The sequence below is a fragment of the Haliotis rubra genome, unplaced genomic scaffold (genome assembly GCF_003918875.1).
Source record: "Haliotis rubra isolate DU_JTF1 unplaced genomic scaffold, ASM391887v1 Scf926, whole genome shotgun sequence".
NCBI lineage: Eukaryota > Metazoa > Mollusca > Gastropoda > Lepetellida > Haliotidae > Haliotis > Haliotis rubra.
In genome coordinates, this window is record NW_025767664.1 from 185,416 (window position 1) to 206,340 (window position 20,925).

Consider the following 20,925-nt stretch of genomic DNA (forward strand, 5'->3'; position numbering starts at 1 on the left):
GTCATTATGGAGGTTATTTTCTCCGCCCGTAGCCAGGGTGGTTTGTGTCACGAACCGATGTGCCACAACCGTCGCTTTGACATACAAACAAAGCCAGGAGCAAGTCTAGGTCTAGGTTTACCTTAACCAATCGCAGGCTTCGTTTCATTTAGGGATGACAAGAGCCAAAATGGCGGACGTAGATAAGTGGATTGAGGTTGCGAAACAGTGCAAATATTTACCAGAAAATGATTTGAAGGTACGATGTGGAAATCATGACTGTGTGTATTTAACATCAAGTTAATGTATGTGAATATTTGTATAAAGTCACACGTCGTGTTAAAACTTTCCTTGGAAATTGTGTGTCCTGTTTTCGATCACTTTCCTAAATTTAGCTATGATAACACAGCGTAGGTATGAAGCCTCACGAGTGATTACATTGTCAGCTTGTCAAAATGACCAGTTTAAATATTTTGAGGGGACGAATTTGCTCATTTAATTATCTTACATGCAGTACCTATTCGACCACAGGTGTCTATTGATATGTGAGAAAAACAGGTCGCTTATAATGAGTTGTTTACCAAACACGCTCAAGTGTAAAGGTATTTTTATGCCAAAATCATGTTTTCCAGGCTTAATGTTGCAACAGGTTAAGAGAGTTTATATCCATTGGTGGAACCTTTGAATTAAAATTCGAAACATCTCTAGGAAATTATATGAACTGATTTGGAATTCCGGGGGATTCCCTGGTTTTCTACCCTACTCTTTTGAAACCAAGTCTGTTGGTTGCATTATCATGTTAATGTTATGGTGTTAATGTGGGCTAATTAAAAGCAGAAATATACATAAAACTGCTTGTCACAAATATACATAAAACTGCATGTCACTCAGGGGTGGAAATAACCCCTTTTTCCGATGTCTGAGTCCAGTGGTTTTTTTTGTTGGGCAACAAATTTGTATATCACACTCTACCGTTGTCCAGTTGACTTTCTAATGTTAATTATGTTGTTTATTTAAAAATCAACAAGAAAACGTCCTGTATAGTGGAAAAATTATCAGGGCAAGTGATTTTACATGTACCACTGTACCTGAGTACACTAGCAATTTTAAAGTTATTTCCACCCCTGGTTACAAAATACTGTTTTTTGTAGGTGAGTCAGATAATACATATTGTGAAAATTTGTCTGTTAGGGTAAAAAGATATTAAAAAAAGAAATATAACAAGAAGTATCATTGTTATAATTGTATCCAATACAACGAAATTGCATTGACTGACCAAGCACAGTAATATTTCCTTTGGAATGTATACATTCAGTGTCGTGAACTGTAGAATCATTTAGCTCCCAATTTATTGCAATACACATGATACATATCACAATACAGCTGCCTGTCACAATAACTGCCTGAATTTTAGTATACTGATCATCTAATAATGACAAACATTTTCGTGTTTAGTGTATTAGGCTCAGTTAATCAGACTATGTTATGTTTGGATGGTCTAGTTTGTGTCAGGTGATTGACTTGAGGATTAAAATGTTTGCTGTGTTCTTTTAGAAACTCTGTGACATGGTGTGCGAGCTGCTGCTGGAGGAGTCGAATGTCCAGCCAGTGTCCACCCCAGTCACCGTGTGTGGAGACATTCATGGCCAGGTGAGTCAATGCAACATCACAGGTTTTACCTCCATGTGAACGGCACACTAGAAATTAGGTCCCCTACATGCTGCACGATCTCCACATGGGGATTCAGGGATAGAATAGGTTCCCTACATGCTGCACGATCTCCACATGGGGATTCAGGGATAGAATAGGTTCCCTACATGCTGCACGATCTCCACATGGGGATTCAGGGATAGAATAGGTTCCCTACATGCTGCACGATCTCCACATGGGGATTCAGGGATAGAATAGGTTCCCTACATGCTGGATTCGATCTCCACATGGGGATTCAGGGATAGAATAGGTTCCCAGGGATAGAATACATGCTGCACGATCTCCACATGGGGATTCAGGGATAGAATAGGTTCCCTACATGCTGCACGATCTCCACATGGGGATTCAGGGATAGAATAGGTTCCCTACATGCTGCACGCCACGATCACCACATGGGGATTCAGGGGATAGAATAGGTTCCCTACATGCTGCACGATCTCCACATGGGGATTCAGGGATAGAATAGGTTCCCTACATGCTGCGATCACCACATGGGGATTCAGGGATAGAATAGGTTCCCTACATGCTGCACCATCTCCACATGGGGATTCGATCTCCACATGGGGATTCAGGGATAGAATAGGTTCCCTACATGCTGATCACCACATGGGGACGAGGTTCCCTACACCACATGGGGATTCAGGGATAGAATAGGTTCCCTACATGCTGCACGATCACCACATGGGGATTCAGGGATAGAATAGGTTCCCTACATGCTGCACGATCTCCACATGGGGATTCAGGGATAGAATAGGTTCCCTACATGCTGCACGATCTCCACATGGGGATTCAGGGATAGAATAGGTTCCCTACATGCTGCACGATCTCCACATGGGGATTCAGGGATAGAATAGGTTCCCTACATGCTGCACGATCTCCACATGGGGATTCAGGGATAGAATAGGTTCCCTACATGCTGCCCAATCACCACATGGGGATTCGGGGATAGAATACATCCCAAACAATCGTGTGGGGAATTGGTTGAAATCTCATAGTTGACAATTCGTTCATTACATCTGACCAATGAGTGAAAAGAAATTGGTTAGCATAATAATTGGTTAGCATAATATTTCATATTTATCTTATAAGGCTGTGACTGCAGATACATACCCCCCCTCCCCTCTCAAAAAAATAAATATTTGGGTTCACTGTTTCTTTGTAATTATTTTGAAATGTTTGGTACTTTAAACTAATGACTAATAATATATATATCATGAATAAAACCTCCTTAGTATGATTTGCATGATTTTTATTATTTTGAATTTCACAGATTTTGAATTTGTTTTATCTGGCTTGTGAAGGAATGTATATATTCAGCAGTAAATTTTCTCTAAGACCAAATAATGCTTTCAAAGTTCAAAATCCGAATGTATCTCATTCTAAGGTTTTTTACAATAGGAACCATGATGCATTAGTTTGAGGGGCAAATTGCTGAACAGTATGAATAAGGAATCTGGGTGCGAGACTAGACATATCTTTACCATGTTTACAAAATTTGCAAAAAAATACCATTTGCGTTTACACTTTCGACTTAGTTTAATTATAGCTTGATTCATGTCTAAATAATGTTTGGATAGTTTTGTTTTTGTCTTGTCAATTTTTTAAACTAGGAGTGAAAGGTTTGACCAGCATAACTGTTTATAATGTCCGCCCTTTTTCATTGCCGGTTACTTGCAAAATAAGAACTAACATGTGGAACAAAGTTAAACCTCATGTAACACTTAATTTAATGCATATGTAAGACGTGGGTAATAAATAAAATACCACACTTGGTCTCATAACATACGAACTATACGGAACTCGTGACCTTCCTGTGGTTTCTGACCTCCTCGCTTTCGCTCGGTCAGATACCATAGGAAGGACACTCGTTTCGTATTATTTGTATGTAATGAGACTCGTCTACTATTCTCTATGTATACCATGGCTTTACATAATGCAAGAGTCATACATAATGCTTACATATTGTACATGGCAAAGTGGAATACTTTATTTGCACAGAAGTAATTTGAGTAAACATGGTAAATGTCTGTTTCTAATGACAATGAATATGATAAACATTCAACAGAACTCCTGAAAATGTTCCTCTATAATGACATGGCTTCAGATTACAGTGTGGCAGACTGGCTAAATCATTTGCCCCTATTTATCTAACATATATGTCAAGTTGTCTGTCAGTCTCTACCTTTAACATTTTGGACATCTTCTCTGAAACTTTAAGGCCTCAGGAGCTGAGTGATCTGGTTTTTATGTCTGATCAGTGCTCACATGTTAACTTGAAAATCAATTTTGGCTGCTACTTGGCCAGTTCTGCACATATCATGAAGTTTGCAGCAATACAGTGAAACCTGCCAACACCTGTCTAATCCGGCACACTGTCAAAACCAACATAATATTTTGGTCCCTCCATTTTACAACGATATTATGATCATTAAAACCTTGTCTAATCCGGCACCTGTCTATTCCGTATTCCGGCACGACTTTTCAGTACCAACAAGCAATTTGAACTGTAATTAACACTGTCTAAACCGGCATGGGTATGAGTAGTCCAATCAAGGACCCATAATCCAACACACCAATTAGTCCTCTTGGCACGCTAGAAAATCAAGAAGTAGTGATTGCGCGGTGAATCAAACGCTCTAAGCCGGCATGGGTATGAGCAGTCCAATCATGGTCCCTTTATCCAGTACACTTCTCTTGGGACATTGTTTGAATTTGTTGCACAATTACGAAAGATCAAAGGCATTATAGAGATAAAGAGATTGTCGAGTGTAAATGGCAGCCATGTTGGAAAATGATCGTCACTGTCCAATCCGGCACCCTGTCTAAACCGGCATTTTATCTCGGTCCCGTGGGGTGCCGGTTTAGACAGGTTTCACTGTACATGAAATATGTGTGCTTTAGAGTTTAAACTTGTATCAGCTTGTGTTGATATCATTTTCCAAAGGACAATTGGTTGAGCTGAAAACAAGTAGGATGTCATGTATAGCAGACATAAGTATTTTTAAAAATAATAAATAGTTTTTTAAATATTTCTTTTTCTTATCATTTCCAAGGTTGAAAATGGGAGTCTGAAATATCCTTTACATATTTATTTTGTATTATTTTCTTAACAAGCAAGAAACACAGAGTCTGCATTGAAATGGATAATTCTCCAAGACTTAAGATTTGTTGCTAATGTGTTTCAGTTCTATGACTTGATGGAGTTGTTCCAGACTGGTGGACAGATGCCAGACACAAACTACATCTTCATGGTAATATCACAGAGAGATGTCGCCCTTCTGTAGTTGTATATACCTTTCCCCAGTAAATATAGTATATGAATATGTTAACCTCACATGCAGTGTGGCTGTGTTGCCTTACCGTTTCCTGTAAACTAAGTAGAGACTTTCCTGAAATAAACCAACTGGACATCATATCTGTGGGCCCTACAGTTTCCAATAAATATACAGTATATTACAGTCTATATCAGCATTTGATTGTGGTCTGACAATCGTGTAACCTGCATTAAGTTGTGAGTTCCTTGGCCTTGGTTCACTGAAGAAGCTGGAATGTTTCAGGGGGACTTTGTAGACCGTGGGTACTACAGTCTGGAGACCTTCACCTTGCTGCTTACACTCAAGGCCAAGTGAGTTTGACCTTCATAGTAACTTATGAATTGTCTGTGGATTTTGCTTGATGATGTAAATGCTGATGTTCCGTCTTTTGGTTACCAAGGTGAACAGATACCTGGCACAAACCTGTTCAATCTTTTTGATGTATGTGTAAAAGCTTTTGCTACACTTTTGTAGTGGAAGTAATATATATATATATACAGAAGAATCCTTTCCCTACTTGTCTTGATGTACCTTACCACTCACCTGACTGTTACCTTCTTATGTATCTGATGTCGCATCTTAAACATCTTCTCTGCACCAATGAACTTCAGAAACTTGGTACCTTGAAAAGTCAGTAATGTCCATAATTCCATTCCAGATGGCCCGACAAGATTGTTCTATTGAGAGGAAACCATGAAAGTCGTCAGATCACACAAATCTATGGGTTCTATGGTAAGACTCACTTCCCTCACAGCGTCATGGTTACTGGAGCACTGTTAAATACCAGTCCTGTTTGTAATATAGTCCAAGTTGTTGTCATGTCCAAAGGTTTACCTTGTTGTATCTGCTTGTGACATCTGGTGAACTAGGAATATGTTTTTGGAGTGCAGCAAAATTAGCCACTGTAAAATGCACCTTGTGGATGTCACTTCCATGAAGCTTAATGCTGTCATTTCATTTCGCTTCTTTTTGTGTACTGATATCCTCATTTGATGATTTACTTGACTGAGTGAAGAAAAGCTTTAAATGGACACTATGTGTCTATTGTTTCTTATCAGAGTTGAAAATCAGCTATATATATTCTGAATGCAATATTTGAATGAACCTCTTTGGTCAGAGGGCGATGGGGGAGCCTAGTGGTTATAGCGTTCGCTTGTCACGCCCAAGACCCGGGTTCGATTCCCTACATGGGTACAATGTGTGAAGCCCATTTCTGGTGTCCCCTGCCGTGATATTGCTGGAATATTACTGAAAGCAGTGTAAAACTAAACTCACTCACTTTGGTCAGAATGGTGAAGAGGTGAAGGTGTGCGACTTCAGATCAGGTCCACAGTTTGAATTCCTTCATGGCAGTTGGAAAGCCACCACAAAATCACTGGAATATAAATGTAGTTACATCCATTCTCAATGTTCAAGTCTATGAGGGGGTGTTAATGGGCAATTCAATGGTGATGCCATTCTGCTGTGCAGTTGTGTCCCCTTAACATACCAGAAGCCTGAGACAGTGGGATTGAATTCTAGTGCACCCAGATTGTTTCTTGCTGTGTCAGCACCGTGGCCATCTCATGGCTGTAACTGAAGTGATATAACAGGAACATTGTCAGAAGTTGTGTTGAAACCAGTTCACATTCTCTTGTGTTGTGTGTTCAATATTTATGTCCAGCACCTTACATGTTGATGTTTTCTCCCTGGTGTCACTGGTCAATGAATACTAGCCTACTTGCTACTTAGATTGTGTTTTATATCGAGAAATGCTGTCTGTTCCAGACGAGTGTCAGACTAAGTATGGGAATGCCAATGCATGGAGATACTGTTGTCGGGTGTTCGACCTCCTCACCATCTCAGCCGTAAGTACATGGAGTTGCACAAAATATTCTCTGTCAAACTGGAGCTATGTTACAAGCTACCACTCCACTTTGACTATATGATAAATATTTGTCACTGATATGAAGCAACAAATCCCTCCAGGGCCTAAAGCACCATTCTGTGAATCCCTTTTGCCCCACCCTGATATTGCTGTGTTTTTACCAAGAGGAGAGTTCGGCCAATCTCACTTACTGACAAAAGTTCAAGTTCAACTTTCAAGTTCAATGCTGATTTGGCTGTCTAAGGATATGTGGCTAATAGTTTATCAAGAGGCTATTGCATGTGCATGTTATTCAGCAGTGCTCATTGGTGGAATATAAAGTATGAAAAGGAAAACACTTTCAATTCCTTTATATGTGTTTGTCCAGGAACACAGATACTAATATCTGCTTTCATTTCTAAGATCAAGACATGCTTGTACATCCTACATGCATAAACATAACTATCTGTACCTTTTTAACTTAATCATCTCCAGATCATCTCAGCAAAATGTCAGATATAAATACTTGTATCCTATAAATGGTAAAGATGTTCATGCTCTTTTTAATATCACAAACTAATTAAGACCCAGTATCACGCTGAAGACCCGGGTTCGATTCCCCACATGAGTACAATGTGTGACCCCCATTTCTGGCGTAAAACTAAACTCACTCACTCACTAAGACCCAGTATAGTTCACAAACACTATTAGTCACTGGATGAGCCTCATCTTGGCATGTGGGGGCGGTGGGGTAGCCTAGTGGTTAAAGCGTTGGCTCGTCACGCCGAAGACCCGGGTTCGAATCCCCACAAGGGTACAATGTGTGAAGCCCATTTCTGGTGTTCCCCGTCGTGATGTTGCTGGAATATTGCTAAAAGTGGCGTAAAACCAAACTCAGTCAGTCATCTTGGCATGTTACACGACGACGATGATGATGATGATGGTGATTTGTTCATGTTTCAGATCATCGATGAATGCATCCTGTGTGTACATGGTGGCCTCTCTCCAGACATCAAGACAATCGACCAGATCCGTACCATCGAGAGGAACCAGGAGATCCCTCACAAGGGGCCTTTGTGGTATCCTTTTAGAAGCTGCATGTTAGAAAAGACTTCCGGCTTCCCAAATCTGCCAGTACATAGCAAAATATTCTTCTGCCAAATCACAGGGACTAATACTGTTGTGGTCTACATGCAAGCACTCTTCCATCCCCAGTTTTAGGTCATAAGTACTGTTGGCATTTTAGCAGATTAAAATCCACCACACTACAGAAGATCATTAATAGTAAATAGACAGCTATCCCGAACATGCTGAAGTGTACTGTGGACCATTCTCAAAGCTCTTTCTGAAACAATGGTATTAGTATATACTAGGGCTGTAATGAATACACTATGTGGCAAATATGATACGTATCATGAATATTGGGTAATGAATACGAATAACTATTTAAGAATACAATATTGTAGTTAAGTGATTGATGCACAATATTGAACGCCCATGTTGACAGTTTTGATTTGTCACAGCAATAACCAGTGATCTCATGACACTCAAATTTGGTATGTAATAGTTATAGTCGACAGTACCATGCGCTGCCTTGGCAAACTAACATGACTTGCACTACTGCAATGCTAGTACATGTTCCATTCTTGCATATCTCACTTTGGAAAAGGACATAAGGGTTCAAGTAAAACATGCTCCCTTAAAAAATCATAAATATTTGTTAATATTCGGTTCTGGTGACCACGAATAACGAATTGAATTCATGAAGGGCTACGGTTCGATTCACCGAATATGCGAGTGAATCGTTACAGCCTTAGTATATACCTCTTTCTCATTAGGATACTTGTACAAGTGAGGGAGATAATGCATGTTCTGCCATGACTTGTGTAAATACTTGATTGTGATTAATTAACGTTATTCAGAAGTACAGTCGTGCCCCGTTTATCCGGACACTTGTGTTTTTCTTGAAATTGTCCGGATAAACGAATTTTCGGATATCTGAAACCACGGAAGATATGTAAAACGACATACAAAGAAACGAACATAATAGACCTCAGACGTAATCTTTATTGAAAAGACATCAACAAATAACGATGCATACATAAATATCATCTTGTCAAATAAAGTAGTCAAGTCAATAACGTGTGCGAATATACCTGTACATGCATCTGTCTGTCAAATGCTAGCAACCAATCACGAAACAGTTCGGATGTCATCCACGCGTTCGCATTGTTGCTGTACCTAACATAAACTTCCGGATTAAAGTCACTACCAAAACAACAGGGACGTCTTGCCTTGCCAATCACAACTCAAAATTAACTCAGTGTCACCTTGCTAATTACAGGTAGTTAATCCTCTCACGCATCAAAGACTGCAGACTTCTTTTATGTTAGGGCGTGCAAGTCCACTTGGTAAAATACGTGTGTAAACTTTACTGACAGGTGCTCAGCCATCCGGATATACAAGAAAAAATGCATATAATATAGCGTTTTGTATGTGAAAATGACCGTTCGGTTACAGAAACAGGATTTCCGGATAAGTGAGTAATTTTGCAACGTTGAGAATTCGTTTTGATGAATTTTCGTTTGAAAGGCGTGTTTTCCAGATATCTGAGGTTCGGATAAACGGGACACGACTGTATATGATCACATTATTCAGGTCTGTGATTTTCCGTTGCAAAAGTGCTATATCATAATGTACTAACTAGCGGGTCAGAAATGGAGTACTATGATTGTGCTGTCAGAAATTACATATCTGAACATGTTCAGTTTTAAATGATATTTAGAGCTGTAAATCTATGATACTACCTCAAATTTTGTTGGCCTTAATTCCCAACACAGACCTGGTCTGGTCCGACCCTGAAGATGTTGACACGTGGGCTATGAGTCCAAGAGGTGCAGGCTGGCTTTTTGGGGCAAAGGTTACCAATGAGGTTTGTGAAAATTTAAGATCAGTTGTCATAATTATGGGGGATGTTTTTGAGGTTTGTCCCTGCACGATTTGAGTCTGGGAACCCCCTCAAACTCTGTTTTTCACCATTATTGTTATACCATTAACACCTTGAATTTGCTTAGTTTTGGATGCTAAACATCTCTCCCCATGTACATGTTGAAGTGTAGAGAGATGCTGTTTGGTCTTTCATTGCATTGCTTCGCTCCATCCTTTACCTCTTTTGGATGATGAAAAAGAGGTTGAGCATGTTTTGAGTACCGGTAGCTTCAAAATATTACAGGGGGTGGTGGGGTAGCCTAGTGGTTAAAGCGTTCGCTCGTCACGCCGAAGGCCCGGGTTCGATTCCCCACATGGGTAAAATTTGTGAAGCCCATTTCTGGTGTCCCCTGCCGTGATATTGCTGGAATATTGCTAAAAACGGCATAAAACCATACTCAGTCAGTCAGTCAGTCAAAATATTACAGCATCCCAAGCCCACAGGTAAAGTATTATGAAATCTTGGTTTAACTGTTTAAATTACATGATGCAAAACTGTACGTGTACACAAATGTATAGAATGGATGCAGAAAAATGATATATTGCATGCTAATGGATACACTGTAGAACTCTTGGTACTCCATGGGGCATTGTCTCCATCCTGTACACATCATTATCACATTACCCCTAGAATCTAGAAAGGTTGGGCTTTTGTGTTTGTCTATTTTGAAAATGTGTTTCTGACCTGTGTACAATTACAATGTCTACATGATGTCCACTACTGTACTCAACATTCCATTAACATGATTCCTTCTGTTGCCAGTTTGTCCACATCAATAACTTAAAGCTCATCTGCCGAGCTCACCAGCTGGTTCATGAAGGTAAGAAGAGCCTAATGGTGAAAACATTCCATATCACTGTCCCATCTACAAAGTCCACTTGTGATGATCTCTGATGTAGAAAAGTTGCTATGGATTTAAACCCATTCCAATATCATGGTTATCTCAGTTGTCTAAGACTTGTGGTGTGGCATGCAAGGATCCTATGTTGTGGGATCAGTGTCAGATTGACGCTTGTGTGCCTGGGTTTTGAAAATAGTAAAACCCCTTAGACCTGTATCAATTTCAGCTTTTCTCCTACATTAATCTGGGCGAGAATTTGTGTCCCTCAGTTGTCCCTTTTGGCCTGGTCCAAAGCTGTAATATTCAGAACCCATTACTTATAAGGAATATGGTCTGCCTTGTTAAATAACTGACAACTCCAACTCAGCCTTTCGGGTTGGGGCGCTGAGGTAGCCTAGTGACCAAAGCATTTGCTCTTGATGCTTAAGTTCAAGGTTCAGTCCCAAAAGTGCATACAATGTACGAAGCCCACTTTTGGTGTCCCCTGCCGTGATATTGGTGGAACATTGCAATAACCATACTCACTCACTCACTCTTCCAGGGTACAAATACATGTTTGATGAAAAGCTGGTGACGGTGTGGTCAGCACCCAACTACTGTTACCGCTGTGGCAACATCGCCGCTGTCCTCTCCTTCAGCAACCCTGACACGAAGGAGGCCAAGCTGTTCCGTGCAGTGCCAGACAACGAGAGAGTTATCCCCCCTAGGACACAGACCCCATACTTCTTATGAGCAGTATGTTATAATAAGAAATAATAAGTTATAGTGCTTCACACATTGGCATATGATTTACTAGCAGTGAAATAATTCAGGGTCAACCACTGCAAGAATCAAATGAAAAATACTCTTTATCAATGACTGAAATATTAACATTCTGAAGTGAGATAACATTTGCATGCAACAATCGTATTTGATAGAGACATACTAATGAATATGTATTTCATCTGTGTTTAATGTGTGTGGACAAAATATGATGAGATTCAGTCTGGGCAACCCTCAAATGTTTAATATTAAGATATACATTTAACAGGAATTATTGAAAACATCATGTTACTCTCACCTTGCAACTTTCTTTTGGTAGTGTTGGAATTATAACACAAAAATGGGCAATGGTATAACTAAGAGTTTTAAATACAGGATAGAGGGAAGTCTCTTTTGAGAGCATTTCCTTGTTTCAACATGAGTCAGTCCTAGATGTGTTTAGTTAATGAGAGTTTATTACAGTTTATAACATTGGTTCAATTCTTTTATGGGTTTATGTGTACTTGCTTATAAGTCTTTTCTCCTGACCGTTGTACAAATGTGATCTAAAGTTGCAGTGAACCTAATGTATCAATTTTAAGCACCATTTCAATCTGTCTCAGAATTTAGAAAGGGAAGAAATTAGGTCATTGAAACAGATTTATCACATGTCTTATCATTTTGACTGAAGTGTTGAATATTTCATTCCATGTGCTCGCAGCAAAACTATTATTTGAAATTGATGTTATCATTCTTATTATCATTCTTGTAATTGGAGGAAAGGTTACTTCAAAAACCAATTACAAAAATGTTCAACCCTTGGCTAACGTTGCAAGGGAATGATCCCAACATCCCTCTTTGTCTGTGCATGCTGTTTAGCAGTATATGTTAAGTACAAACCATCCAAGTCAAGGGTGTTTATCTATACCATAGATGGTGTAATTTCAGATTTAAAATATGAATTATGAAATTATGTCCTCATTTTCTAAAGTAACAATACAGTTCTTTCCTCAATGAGATTCTTTGTTTCATATTCCAATAATTTTCATTTTTCTTCTGGTTTTCTCTTATACGATGATATTTTAAGAAATCTTATTAAAATGAGATCTTTCTCTCAGACTTTCAGATCGGATCGGATTTAAACATCTGATATTAATGAGATCGATATTTTGAAGAATGTCCATGTCGTCCTTGTTGATTGAATGTGAGCAAAGCTAAAATATTCATCATGTTTAATGATTAATAAAATATATGTAAATATTTTTATAGTAGTTCATTGATTTACTGATATTTATATTGATTGTAAATCAGGTATAAGCATTTGTTTATTTGTTTGAAGTTGTAATCTTTGTACGGACAATTCATCCATTGCAAAGATGATGAGTCAAGATCTACCATGAGTCATAAAATTCTCACGATAGGCCATAAAACTTGCGCTATGTTCAGAACAGTGATGATGTGGTTAATTGTTTGTGCAATCTTTGGCAACCCACTTTGAAAACCGACAGTGAAGATTATTTTTAAGATGGCTTTAAAACAGTATTCCAAATTGTAAACAGCAAGATCTATAATTTATGAAGAGAGACAGTTCAGTTTACATTCCTTCATACCCTGATATTTGTGACCTGACAGCTGATCGTCTCAACAGGATAAGATGACTGAATGAATTGTTAAATAGACTGAAACATAAAATAAGTCAGTGATTGTTTGTGTGGATAATTACTAACACATTTCTTGGCACCATTGACTAACACAACTCGAATTATGTTGCATGTTCAGCTAGCTGCAGACAAGATGTATACAATGTACGCTACTTAATGCTGTGACACTTTCAATTTGACTTTGGATTATATTGCAGCTGTTTTAGACAGTATCACTTGTATGGTGTCAAATAGTAGCTGTGGAAATATATTTTTGTGTTCAAATACTTCAGCTCTAGGGTTCTTTCGCGTTTTGTCATTTATTGTTGGAGTTGGAGGGGAGCGGGGATTATTAAAGGGTGTCATTAAAAAACTGAAACCACAGAAAAACTGATGGCCATTAATCATTGATACATATGATACAGTCTACATGCCCCTCTCACCCCAATCCCTCAGAGTGTGTTTCCACTACTTACTAGTCAAGGTAGTTGTGGTATATGACTCTCAAGTCTCTTCCCATTGCCACTGTGTGTCACTTGGTGGGGCTGCTGTGATCAGTTGCTGTTTAAGAGAGGTAGTACACGGAGGCCTTCTGTAACTCCTGACAGTCACACAAGCACGACACCATAGATGAATGTTGTTCAATACCTGACATTGCCTGATATGGATGGTGAGATGTCACTGGAAACCAAGGGCTTACTGGTCTCAACACTTGCTGTTTTGCCTGCATATAGAATAGCGACTTCACAGTGCATCTTTACATATTTACAGCTGATGGAAGAAGGTATTGTATTAAGACTTGTGAACGTCTGAGGATGTGCCACAGCATGGCTGCCTTGGAATTAATTCTGTCACAGGTCCTGTTTCAACAAAGCATTGTGTTGTTATCTCGCCTGGCAAAGAAGTACAGAATGTCTACCTTGAGATGCCTGTGGTGGATACAGGCATGGCAGGGCATTAAGATGGTACTAATAGATTGCCAATCAGTGCCAAAACTTCCTGAACTGTACAGTAGCAGGATCTGGTGATTATTGGTTTGAATCACAGATTCACCTCGGCCCTTTTCCTTGGTTTGTCTGCACCATACTGATGTCATGAGTTTATCAGTAGGATAAATGTCTAGGACGGTTGTTGGGCTTCCCACTCACATTCAGCTGACATACTGGTTGAGCTGGTTTGTCTTGACTTGACCACTCACATTCAGCTGACATACTGGTTGAGCTGGTTTGTCTTGAGGTGACCACACACTTGATGACATTCTGATATGTGATGTCATACGCTTGTGGAATAACCAGAGGAAATCACAGCAATATTTACACATTATGTTTTTAGTTGTTTGTAACTTTGATGATTGTTAAATATCTCCAGGCTGCATATATTGATGGAAGCTGTATTCTTTGTCAGCTGATGCACAATCAAAATGGTAACGTAATTTTATGACAATGTCTTTTCTCATCACATGTTATGTAAAGGTTATCTTAACATATGCATTGATTCCAACATGAAATGACCGGTTGTACATATTTTTGTGTTATAATGTAACATACATGTTTTGTAAAACAAAAGTACATATGTAGTTTCCAATAAATATCATGAATTAAAACATTTGTTTGTTATATTATGGTTGTGTTTTGTATCAATGTCCGAGAATTAACAGTGTATATAGTGAGGAATAGGGGCGGTGGGGTAGTCTAGTGGTTAAAGCGTTGGCTCGTCACACCGAAGACCCGGGTTCGAATCCCCACATGGGTACAATGAGTGAAGACCATTTCTGGTGTCCCCCGCCGTGATATTGCTGGAATATTGCTAAAAGCGGCGTAAAAGCAAATTCAACAGTCAGTCTAGTGAGGAATAACGTTTTTTTGTTTGGTACCATTTTCAGTGAAATCAAGATTTACGTATCAGAAATAAGCAATGGACTTCACCTCACCCAAATGTGTAGTGTATTATATTAAATTTGTTCTGAACCGATCAAGCTGAATCAAGAGGACGCTTGCATCTGAGTGCTTTGACAATTGAATAAACTGTCTAAAACTCTGGCACTTCACACAGGGGTAGATCAAACTTTATTTATTTTCTAAGGTGTCGGCCGCTTTATTTTGACTAAAGGTTTCTACAGAATGAGAATGTCCTTTTAAGAGAAAGAGGTGCGAATATGATCGTGATACTTTTTAAGAATTCTCATTCCTGTGTTCCATGGCGCACAGACAACATTCACAGAACTAACGCCCACCTGCTGATATAGACCATTAAGTCATTAAACAGATTTCTGATGGTTTGGGGGCGGTGGGGTAGCCTAATGGTTAAAGCGTTGGCTCGTCACGCCAAAGACCCGGGTTCGAATCCCCACATGGGTACAATGTGTGAAGCCCATTTCTGGTGTCCCCCGCCGTGATATTGCTGGAATATTGCTAAAAGCGGCGTAAAACCAAACTCAGTCAGTCAGTCTGATGGTTTGTTTACGGGGTTCGATCGCCGTAAAGCCTTCCCTGACCTTTTCTTTAATCCTCCTCCAGAACCTGTCATCATCGTAGTTTTATATTTATTCATTGTCAATCAATTCTATTGCTCTTGCTGAATACAAATAGGATAAGGAAGGATGACAATTATGGGACTGTAATAAAGAAGTTGTTCATCCCTATATTGTCATCCTTTTTTATTAATCCAACTTCTAAATGCCTCCCAAATAAGTTAAACATAGGATGTTCATTTTGAAAAGACTCTTTACTACGTGGTAGTCAGTTTGACGATAGATGGCACTGCGTCAAAAGGACACATTAGGCAAGTGGATTCCGGATAACAATAGGTTCCCCGTAACCGATGCTGTCGTGAGGGGCGACAACTTGGTAGGTCAGACTTCACTGGATTGTCTGTTTCAGGCTCCGTCCTTGGTAAAAGCTGGAATATTTTGCATTAAGTTAAAACTGGTTCTTTGTGAAAAGTATGAGTGCAAGACGCATTGTTGGAAATGGATCTGCTCTCGTGAATCGGCAATTCTATGCCGCTTTCTTTGGGAGTCGTATGATCTACAGTGACAAATATCACAAACATTCTAGGCCAAGAAAACCGCAAGTGGGCACGAAAAACGTTCCACGGTATCGAGGTCCGATAAGAGGCAATCAACCAAATGATTGAGCCTGACCACCGCATTATAATCCACCAGCGATAACAATATTATATACTGGGGTCTATCATTACCCGGGTCGTGCAGTTGTTTATTAAGTACATACAGTTTAACGATAAAGTTGGCGATGTCACAGCAATAACACAATCGGCAATTTGTTCTAGTCAAACTAGTGACATTGAGGTTGAAGTAATCGAGTTCATATTCAGGTCAGACCTAATTCTTTTGACGATTTTCTTTGATAAATAATATGTCAATACGGAGCAAGCAAAGGTTATCCTATCTGGACGTTTTCAGTTTATTCCGTACAACGTTTTTGAAGTGAAAATATTTTATGTTGGCAGGGATTATCTGTAAGACAGGAAAAGAAACTTGATCAGGATCTGTTGAGATTCTATAACGCGTTCTCAACAAAATACAATGTATTGGGAATCCTGAATGATACACCTGCACGACTTAAATTCTCTGTGTGAGTGAAACAAAGTTAAATGTACTTCTCAGAATGTAAATACTAACAAACGCCAATGTTTTATGGGTATTGGCCACACTATGTCGTTTCTGAGCACCTTTACATCAACACCAAACATATGGTGAAACAATGGCCATGTTTTCTGTGGTTCTTCTTCCGTTAAATTTCCAAATCGAGGTGATGAGGAATTGAAGCCGCAAACTGATTTTCAATGCTGACATCTGATTGACATGCTAACCCACACATCTTTCAGATAAATTGGGCGGTCACGCCGAAGACCCGGGTTCAATTCCCCACATTAGTACGATGTTTGATGCCCATTTCTGGTGTCCCCCGCCATGATATTGCTGGAATATTGCCAAAAGCGGCGTAAAACTAAACTCACTCACTATATTGGGCGGCCAAGGTTTATTCGGGGCCGACCTTGAGGGTTGCCAGTTGTTTAGGCAGTGATGTACCGAATCGAAACAAAGCTTTCACGACCTATTAAGTTTTGCGTCACCGTGACCACAAAGACGCGGGTCGCTGCTCATAATATCAATCACCGGACTATCTTGCCCAGGCACGACTATACAAAGATACCCGTCGTATAGTGGGTGAACTTGGTTTAACACTGCCCTTCACAGTGCTCATGACAGTGTTCCAGTATAAGCCCTGTATTCAGCCTAATGCTGGAGGGAAGCCTGAAGTCATGCAGGCATCAGACACTTACTACTTCGGTGAAACCCACGAGAACGGTATTCAGCTTAATGCTGGAGGAAAGCCTGAAGTAATGCAGGCATCAGACGTTTACTACGTCAGTGAAACCCAGGAGAACGGTATTCAGCTTAATGCTGGAGGGAAGCCCGAAGTAATGCAGGCATCAGACACTTACTACTTCGGTGAAACCCACGAGAACGGTATTCAGCTTAATGCTGGAGGAAAGCCCGAAGTAATGCAGGCATCAGACGGTACTTCGGTGAAACCCAAAAGAACGGTATTCAGCTTAATGCTGGAGGAAAGCCCGAAGTAATGCAGGCATCAGACGTTTACTACGTCGGTGAAACCCACGAGAACGGTATTCAGCTTAATGCTGGAGGGAAGCCTGAAGTAATGCAGGTAACAGACACTTACTACTTCGGTGAAACCCACGAGTACGGTATTCAGCTTAATGCTGGAGGGAAGCCCGAAGTAATGCAGGTAACAGACGTTTACTGCTTCGGTGAAACCCACGAGAACGGTATTCAGCTTAATGCTGGAGGGAAGCCCGAAGTAATGACGGCATCAGACACTTACTACTTCGGTGAAACCCAAAAGAACGGTATTCAGCTTAATGTTGGAAGGAAGCCTGAAGTAATGCAGGTAACAGACGCTTACTACTTCGGTGAAACCTACGAGAACGGTATTCAGCCTAATGCTGGAGGGAAGCCCGAAGTAATGCAGGTAACAGACGTTTACTACTTCGGTGAAACCCACGAGAACGGTATTCAGCTTAATGCTGGAGGGAAGCCCGAAGTAATGCAGGCATCAGACGTTTACTACTTCGGTGAAACCCACGAGAACGGTTATTGTGCTGACAAACCGAGAAATGTAATATGGCGAATTCGAACACGCAGTCATAGGATTCAAAACAGTATGATGGATATCTCAATGTGCTAGCTCAGACTCAGAACGGGGCTAAATCCAAAATTTTCAAAAACTTTCATTTCCAAGCTTTAATCATGAGTAAAGTTCAACAAATAGGTTGGAAATGAAATAAAGGAGGTAAAATGGTGCTAACATGATTAAAAAGATTTAATTAATATAAACTTGTGTTACTTGATACCTTAAGATCATATATTTTTCCTGATTTTCTAAGAGTCAAATTGTAAGTTCAAAGATTTCTTTCGAAAACTGTTTGCTGACTTCGACGTCAAACAAATAAACTACTTGAGATACACTTATGGAACAGTCATACGGCAGAGATCGCTCTTCTGGCATGGGCCGCTGTTCCATACAGATTGTAGCGATACGAGTGTCATGAGTCAGTTTGAACATACATGGCTGTAAGTAGCATGTTAACGCAAGCATCGCTCTGTGGGCCTTGGCCGTTGTATAATGTTTTCATCGAGATGACCTTGGGCGTTGATTGAGGATTATCGTGATTGTCATTATAAGATCAGTAATTGGAAAACATCAAACCAGCATTGCCTTGAACGATTTCCACTAAAGAGGTAGCCTCAAAGAACAAATCCCAAATACAAGAACAAATGTGAATATGAATATTGCGTGTTCCTACGTCCACAGCAGTCCGGAGACAAAGCTAGCAGGTGTGGCAGTAACTGGTTTGCCATCAGAAACACTTTTAATCGGAAAGAAATTATAAGACAGTGTAAACTCCCAGCAGCGCATTAGTGCAAACGGGACTAATGGATTTATTTAATTAAGTCCGTAGGGAGCTGTGGCAGGGAAGGAAAGCCAACTGATAGTTCAAGACAATCTCACATTGATTCCTTGCTACATTGTACAATGGTGGTCTATTGATTCGGTCATTTATAGTTTGTCCATTATCAAAATGAAAAGCTAAGGTTAAACAATACAATGTGCGTTGTTGATATTTTTGTTGCTATTATCGAAATTGTCTTATGCAGAAAGATGATATATGTGGGTGTATGCTGTACATGATAGATTGTCGATATAAGTATACGAAAGTCGATCTCTACTCCTTGCCTTCAACTATAAAGACTGAAAAAACTAGTTTTGGTCGTCGGCATACTTATTATTGTCGTAAAAAATATCGCTTTGTTATGTTTAAAACATCAGCCAAAGTCAGTTACCGCCCTTTTGTTTTACCTAATGTACATCGTGTTTGTCATACTTTAAGGGCTTCTAAGTGGAAGCTAATGCTATGTCGTTGATCTTTGATAAAATATGATTTTTATTAAAAGAGTATGTGTTGTTATAATGTATAAACATGGGAGTTGTACCGATTGATTGTAAAAATGTATCAAAAACGCGCATGAATGAGGCGACTTACAAGATCGGAAGGGTCACTCGGCTGACTTGGTTAATGCATATCATCGCGTCCCATCTACAGTCTCCAAGTATAATCAATATCCATATTGTCAATCACTGGTTGTCAAGATCACAAGACCCGTAAAGATCCTGGTTAGAATTGGTCTTCATCTAACCCATGCTTGTCGTTAGAGGCGAGTGGTCAGGCTGACTTGGTTGACTTGGTCTGACTTGGTTGACACATGTCATCGTATCTCAATTGCGTAGATCGATGCTCATGCTGTTGATCACTGGATTGTCTGGTCCAGACTAGATTATTTACAGATCGCCGCCATATACATGTAATATTGCTGAGTGCGGCGTTAAACAACAAACAAAGAACTCATAAGACCCTTCATCATCAGCCTTTTACTCATTCGGTCCTTCATCGGACTTGTACGCTTTATAGAGCCATTAAATCGAATGAGTGAAATTTGATTGTAGCCATATAGCTATATACAAGCAGCATCACAAATCAGGAAGTCTTAACATTGTTTAACTCATTAACGCAAACAGTATCTTGAAAACAGAGTTTATATCTGAACAGAATTTGGACACGGGCACCGAGAAGTTTGCACCAGGGGTGCATGTGTTTGTTGTTTAACACCGCACGCCAGAATACTCCAGCTATATGACGGATGTCTCTATAATTGAAGGGGCTGTGGAGTAGCCTAATGGGTAAAGCGTTCGCTCGTCACGCTGACGACCCGGGTTCGATTCCCCGCATGGGTGCAATGTGTGAAGCCCATTTCTGGGGTCCCCCCTCCGTGATATTCCTGGAATATTGATAAAAACGGCGTAAAACCGTAACCACTCACTCACCACACACAATACCCCCTCAATGCCGATCATTGTCAACAAGTGTTTCCCTGGCATACCAAACTCTATAAATATGTTATTTTATGATGCAATTGTTAAATTTTCATTCTGCTTTTGTAACAACACAATATGCCTTTAAATTTGACTTTTTCCTCGATCTTGTTATAAAGTAGTGCATTATTTAATTACTTATAGGTGATCGTTTGAGGTACAACACCTTTTAAATACCGTTAAGGCATTTTTTGTGATGCCAGTCTTATGGCTGCGCGAAAACAACAATAATTTAACGTTTCCATTTCTTTGCATTACAGTGCATCACATGCAGTTCCTGAATATGTTTAGGCTTATGTACTATATTGTGATCGCGTTTTCTGAAAAAAGAAAACATTCCATCATTATATCTGATTGTGTAAACTGTGTAAAGTATGTGTGTGATTAAAC

At 39.7% G+C, this 20,925-nt stretch overlaps 1 protein-coding gene across 1 annotated transcript; it reads left to right on the top strand.

The window, feature by feature from the left end:
* The first annotated feature begins 148 nt into the window (after positions 1 to 148).
* LOC124264462 (serine/threonine-protein phosphatase 6 catalytic subunit) lies at positions 149 to 14,658 on the top strand. The gene is made up of 11 exons (XM_046699203.1): positions 149 to 238; positions 1,534 to 1,629; positions 4,875 to 4,940; positions 5,247 to 5,314; positions 5,662 to 5,735; positions 6,771 to 6,850; positions 7,813 to 7,928; positions 8,976 to 8,977; positions 9,690 to 9,781; positions 10,601 to 10,658; positions 11,221 to 14,658. The coding sequence occupies exons 1-11, from the start codon at positions 155 to 157 to the stop codon at positions 11,409 to 11,411; spliced, it is 927 nt and encodes a 308-aa protein (XP_046555159.1). The 5' UTR covers positions 149 to 154; the 3' UTR covers positions 11,412 to 14,658.
* The last annotated feature ends 6,267 nt before the right edge of the window (positions 14,659 to 20,925 follow it).